Here is a 7,063-nt window from a genome sequence, read left to right as displayed (position 1 = left end):
CTGTCAAATCGCAAGTACCACCCCTCACCCACTTACACCAATGCCGGGGGGGGGGGTTCTTCCAGCAGGCTTGTTTGCCCATTTGAGTTCGGAGCAGCTGAGCATGGCTCAGTCAACACTTTGACAGAATATGTGAGTGGAGAAACTACAAGCCCAATCAGCCACCACAGCAGCAGGGATGGAACACAACTGCGGTGACATCTATGGTTGCCACCTGTCACGGATTCACCCGGACAGTCCAGGTTTTGAATGCCGTGTCCGAGTTTCATGACAGCAGAAACCCAGACACAAGATATCAGGCAGACAGGGGCAACCAAAATTAAGATAGGGCTACTGGACCCCACTGAAAATAGTCTCAACTGTGATAATTACATATGAATGAGTGGAGCTATTTACATATGAATAAGCCACCACTCATTCTCCCCAAAAAATATCTGCACGTCGCTTGAGTGTTCGGGTTTCGCTTGAAGAAAAGGTGGCAACCCTAGTGACATCACTGCACTTGTAGCCCATTGAATTTTCCTTTTTAAAAACGTGGAATTTCCCTATACATCCCAGATAGCAAACAATTGAGCTGCAAGTTTGAAAATTACTTGCTAAACTATTGCAAGTCTCCAGACCAAGCGTGCTCGGAAGACGAATGTCGTGTGACCTTACAGTAGAAGATGTTGCACGCTGCCCATACAACTGCCGATTATCGTACGATTGCGGGATCACCCGCGATTATCGTACGATAATCGGCAGGTGTATGTGCACTTTTAGACCTGCAGGATGCTTGCTGTAGATTTGCCAAGCAAATTTGCTACAAATTCAAAAAGTGTCAACTAGAACTTGTGCTGCAAGTGTTCTGCAAGTCTACAACTTGCCAGGAATGTGTGCGGCAAGTAAGAAAGAATTACAATGTAACCCTGCCACAAGTTTGTGGCAAGTTAACCTTGCTTTCTGGGATACTGTGTATATCTATTTCTCTCTCTCTATATCTGTATCTCAGACATGTTATAACAAAAATATATCAGTATTGACATGAAAAGAATCATGCAACAGCACATTCTGCTATCTGAAAAAACATGTTACCACGTTGTCACTTACCTGCAATAGAATTTGGACATATCTTTGGCTATGTAGCCATCGTAGTGTGCATTGACCAGATCTCCTCTTTTGCTCTTCTGTGTGCAGACACTTGGGAGGTATACTACTTCCATTTGAATTTTTTCTTCCTCGGTCTCTGTTTTTTCACAGTGAATAAGAACACTGAGGAGGCTAAAAGACTGTAAAAGGAAAACATATCTGAAAGAGAAAGACATTGTCACTCTGATTTCCTCTGCCAGAAAACAAAAAGTGCCCAAAGCCTCGATCTTTTCCCTTCTGATCCTATACACGTGGCACTCAGCAAAAAATACACTCCAAATAGTTTTGTCTTCCAAGACAGAGAGCGGTGTCAGCTTGGATCTCAGGATTTGTATAATGCTGTGTGATTGGCTATCTGAATAATGTAACTCAGCCTCCCTTTTAGTAAGCTCTTCTTTCGCTTCCTATTGGAAAGAGGGAAGGAGCAAGTTCCAGACTTGCAGAGAACTACTACTGGGTCAGATTACTAACCTAAGGCATCTCTAATTCTTCCCAGGTGGAATGCAGCATCATTTAACCCTTTGCTCTTCCACAATGGCCACAATATCTTGCTTCTGCTGCTCGCAATGCTTTGCAATGATGACGTCTTTGCATTGGAAACTGTTATATATTCATTAAAGTAGTATGAACTCTCAAACTTCAAAAATGAATCCACATCAAACAAATATACATTGCAATTTTCATTTTTGCCCAAGCAAAACAGTCATGTTTCTGAACAGTTGGCTCCAGAGGCGTCACAAGGGAAGTGGTGCGGTGCACCGGGTGACACCAAAATAACTCACACTCAACTCATGGACCGAAAGCCCGGCAGCTGCACGAGAGAGGAGAGGACCCGGCGGAATAAGGTATCAACATCCCCTCCTTTCTTTACCGGCATCAATCACCACGCACGTGCGTAATGGCATCACGTGTAAAACGCAATGACATGGGCATCGGGTGGCACCCAGCTTGGTGACACTGATGGCTCCAACTCTCTCAGCTTGGCTTTCCTGAACTTTCTGTCCAGTTCAAGGTCACAAGGGACAGATCAGTCTCCAGCAGTTGTCCATCTACTAGCTTGGGGAAAGGTGGGGTGACTTCCTTGCTGTGCCTGTGTCTGTGTTTCGGTTGAGACACACAAAGCTTACTAGCAAACACAAGGGTGGCTCCATAGGACCTTGTGAAGGGAAAGGAGCCACCCTAAAACAGGATATCAGGCCTAGTGATCAGGGGACCAGGTATTTGTACAGGAAGCTAAAGCTTTTATACATCAAGAAGCAGCAGCCATTGTAAGTGATTTAATCAGCATTTAAAAAAAGCTTTAAAACATTTGGGGAGGGATTTATCAAAACTGGAGCAGACAGAATTTTGGAGCAGTTGCCCGTGGCAACTAATCAGCATCTCTCTTCAGTTTGCTCAGGTAAGATTTGAAAATGAGACAGAAAAGCAGATTGGTTGTAGTGCAAATCTGCTACAGATTTTGTCTGCTCCAGTTTTAATAAATGTCCTACTTTGTCTTTTATATCACTTTAAGGCTTCGTTCACACTATGTGCAATTAGATGCTTTTATATGCATTGAAAAAGCTTTTGTAAACACATATATATGCAGCTAATGAATTCCAATGGGTATAGTCACACCTTGCATCTAGATGCTTTTATACGCAGTCAGGTTATTTGCGTTTTAAAAAAAATAGAAGTTAGGTGCGTCTAGGGATTAATTTGAACTTCTAAACACACTAAAATGCATGTAAACACGTTTTGATGCTAGGATTTGGTACCAGATGCATTTAAACATATATGCATGTAAACACACATAAACATGTGTCATTTATAGCTTCTAGAACAGGGGTCACTAAAAGGGCGGACTGTGGTCCGGACTTGGACCGAGCGGCGGTTCGGTCTGGACTGCAATTGCCAACCTGCGCTGGGTTATGGCTGGCTGACAGTGGCTACACCGGCCTCCGAGGTCAGTGTTTCCACTGCCAGATATAACCCAGCGCATACCCCCCTCTGCTTCAGTCATTGGCTGCTAGGACCACTGGCTTCCTAGCAACCAATGATGTCAGGCAGGGCCGGCTGTTACAACTATAAGTGATCTGGGTGGGAACATCTAATAAAAAAATAAATTGTGTGATGTGCCGGGATTGGCACATCAGCACTGTGCTTGGCAACACACACCCTGTGCGATGCAGTGCAGCTGCTGCTGTGAATGCAGCCTAAATGGCGAGACTGTGGTACGGACATGAACATGCCAGGGTGAAATCTTACTTCAAAAAATGCTAGCTGCATAGCTGTCATGCTGTCACTTTTACTTCAATACTTTGAGTCACTGACCTGGAACCAGGGTTGGATTAACATTGGGGTTACTGGAGTGCCAGCTCCAGGCCCACCACTGAAAATAGGCCAGGCCGGCCCAGATTGCCTTGGTATGCCCGGTGGCAATCCAGGCTGGTCGGGCTGAACACAATCAGACAGAGGTGGCTTCCTGTCCGACCGACTGACAGCACCAGGCCCATGATGCTCTTTATAGGGCCCTGCCTGAAACAAGTACATGGCCTTTGACTTCCTCTGCAGACTTGTTTTGTGAAGATGACGTAGAAGGCATTGAAGCGGCTCTGTTGCTGGCCCCTTTGGCACTACTGTGGTGATGTAAGGACCCAGCATATACAAACCACAATATGAGGCAGCTTCCACACCGGGGAGTGAGACTGAAGATTCTGCTGGCAGCTTTGCTCTGCAAGACAATGAAGATTTGAGGAACAAGTGACAGGACAGCTAAGTATAAGCAGTCTTCCTTTGCAGAGTCTTTTATTAAATTGGCAACAGAGTCTGCTGATAGCAATCCACCGAGTAAGTTCTATTCAGCCATCTGTGCTCCCCTGATCCCTTGAAACCCCTTTACAGGAGATAGTCAGAGACTACGGGCATGCTACAGGAGATGGTCAGGGACTACGGGCATGCTACAGGAGATGATCAGAGGCTACGGGCATGCTACGGGAGATGGTCAGAGACTACGGGCATGCTACGGGAGATGGTCAGAGACTACAGTTATGCTACAGGAGATGGTCAGAGAATGCAGACATGCTACAGGAGATGGTCAGAGACTACAGGCATTCTACAGGGGGTGGTCAGAGACTACGGGCATGCTACAGGAGATGATCAGAGACTACGGGCATGCTACAGGAGATGATCAGAGACTACGGGCATGCTACAGGAGATGGTCAGAGACTACGGGCATGCTACAGGAGATGGTCAGAGACTACGAGCATGCTACAGGAAATGGTCAGAGACTACTAGCATGCTACAGGAGATGGTCAGAGACTACGGGCATGCTACAGGAAATAGTCAGAGACTACAGGCATTCAACAGGGTATGGTCAGAGATTACAGACATGCTACAGGAGATGGTCAGAGACTACGGGCATGCTACAGGAGATGGTCAGAGACTACGGGCATGCTACAGGAGATGGTCAGAGACTACAGTTATGCTACAGGAGATGGTCAGAGACTGCAGACATGCTACAGGAGATGGTCAGAGACTACAGGCATGCTACAGGGGGTGGTCAGAGACTACGGGCATGCTACAGGAGATGATCAGAGACTACGGGCATGCTACAGGAGATGGTCAGAGACTACGGGCATGCTACAGGAGATGGTCAGAGACTACGGGCATGCTACAGGAGATGGTCAAAGACTACGAGCATGCTACAGGAAATGGTCAGAGACTACTAGCATGCTACAGGAGATGGTCAGAGACTACGGGCATGCTACAGGAAATAGTCAGAGACTACAGGCATTCAACAGGGTATGGTCAGAGATTACAGACATGCTACAGGAGATGGTCAGAGACTACGGGCATGCTACAGGAGATGGTCAGAGACTACGGGCATGCTACAGGAGATGGTCAGAGACTACGGGCATGCTACAGGAGATGGTCAGAGACTACAGCCATGCTACAGGAGATGCTCAGAGACTACAGGCATGCTACAGGAGATGCTCAGAGACTACAGGCATGCTACAGGAGATGATCTGAGACTACAGGCATGCTACAGGAGATGGTCAGAGACTGCAGGCATGCTACACGAGATAATCCGAGACTACTAGCATGCTACAGGAAATAGTCAGAGACTACAGGCATGCAACAGGGTATCGTTAGAGATTACAGACATGCTACAGGGTATGGTCAGAGACTATGGGAATGCTATATATGCATGCTACAGGAGATGATCAGAGACTACAGGCATGCTACAGGAGATGGTTATAGACTACAGGCATGCTACAGAAGATAGTCAGACACTACGTGCATGCTACCGGAGATGGTCTGAGACTACAGGCATGCAACTGGGGATCGTCAGAGATTATGGGCATGCTGCAGGAGATGGTCAGAGACTATGGGAATGCTATACAGGCATGCTACAGGAGATGGTCAGAGACCAAGGACATGCTACATCTTAAACATTGCTTCTGCCATATTTGATATTTCTCTAGGCAAGATCCATTATAAAAGATCAGAGGAATTAAAACATACGAAGAGAAAAGGAATGGACAGCACAGAAAAAAAGTAATATAGTGCGTAGTGATGTGAGCAAACTGGTCTGGGTATAGTTCACTTGTACATTCACCAAACCCAGGCCAGAAATGCAGGTTCAGCGACCGTCCAAGTGAACTGAACCCAGGGCCATCTGTGATCTAATAACCAGCACAGTAACATTGGTTTCTAGGATGCCAGTGGCTGGGCTGCACAGTAACATTGGGTTCTAGGATGCCAGCGGCTGGGCTGCACAGTGACATTGGTTGCTAGGATGCCAGCGGCTGGGCTGCACAGTGACATTGGTGTCTGGGATGCTAGTGGCTGGGCTGCACAGCGACATTGGTTTCTAGGATGCCAGCGGCTGGGCTGCACAGTGACATTGGTTGCTAGGATGCCAGTGGCTGGGCTGCACAGCGACATTGGTTTCTAGGATGCCAGCGGCTGGGCTGCACAGTGACATTGGTTGCTAGGATGCCAGTGGCTGGGCTGCACAGTGACATTGGTTTCTAGGATGCCGGTGGCTGGGCTGCACAGTGACATTGTTTTCTGGGATGCCGGTGGCTGGGCTGCACAGTGACATTGGTTTCTTGGATGCCAGTGGCTGGGCTGCACAGTCACATTGGTTTCTAGGATGCCAGTGGCTGGGCTGCACAGTGACATTGGGTTCTAGGATGCCAGTGGCTGGGCTGCACAGTGACATTGGTTTCTAGGATGCCAGTGGCTGGGCTGCACAGTGACATTGGTTTCTAGGATGCCAGTGGCTGGGCTGCACAGTGACATTGTTTTCTGGGATGCTAGTGGCTAGGCTGCACATCGACATTGGTTGCTAAGACGCAAGCGGGCGCACCAAAACAAGCAATGATGCTGTGTGGCCACCAGTGCCTTAGCAACCATTGTTGCCCTGCCCGCAGTCAGCCAATGATGCCGTAGGGCTGCCAGCACCATAGCAACCAATTACTCTGTGTCTTGTCATGGGTTGTTATGGAGTGCCCGCTCAGCCTGCAGTTAGCCATTAATGCTGTACGGGTCACACAGCGTCATTGGTTGCTAGGACACGGAGGGACGTAATTTGGCGAACTGTGAACAGCTTGGGGCCGGGGTATCCTCAGGGTATACTCTGGTACTAAAGCTCATCCCTGTGTGAAGGAAATAAACAAATCATTTAATGGTCCCATGAGTGCCACACAATGAGTGCCTAAGGGCTATATGTAGCCCCTGGGACATAGGCTGAGCTCCGGGCCTTGTTTAGAGCTCCAGTTGTTGGTTGTAATGAATTAATATGAAGTATTTGTACACAACATTTTATATTTACTGGAATAAAAAAGAACAAAAATGTATTACATGAGAAAGAAAATCCACACAAAGCGCGACTTCATGATGGCAGACATGACTATGACAGGGGTCCCTGTACATGTCACCGGTCCGG

At 47.4% G+C, this 7,063-nt stretch overlaps 1 protein-coding gene across 1 annotated transcript in view; it reads right to left on the bottom strand.

Moving 5' to 3' along the window:
- Positions 1-1,505, bottom strand: part of FKBP7 (FK506 binding protein 7) — an 11,864-nt gene extending 10,359 nt beyond the window's left edge. Inside the window, exon 1 of the mRNA XM_018561618.1 lies at positions 1,090-1,505. Within this exon, the coding sequence (XP_018417120.1) occupies positions 1,090-1,304 (215 nt within the window). The 5' untranslated portion in view covers positions 1,305-1,505. The remainder of the gene's footprint in view (positions 1-1,089) is intronic.
- Between the last annotated feature and the right edge of the window lie 5,558 nt (positions 1,506-7,063).

This window comes from Nanorana parkeri, unplaced genomic scaffold (genome assembly GCF_000935625.1).
Source record: "Nanorana parkeri isolate BGI_ZX_2015 unplaced genomic scaffold, ASM93562v1 scaffold534, whole genome shotgun sequence".
Taxonomy (NCBI): Eukaryota; Metazoa; Chordata; class Amphibia; order Anura; family Dicroglossidae; genus Nanorana; species Nanorana parkeri.
This window is presented reverse-complemented; position numbering and strand designations above follow the sequence as displayed.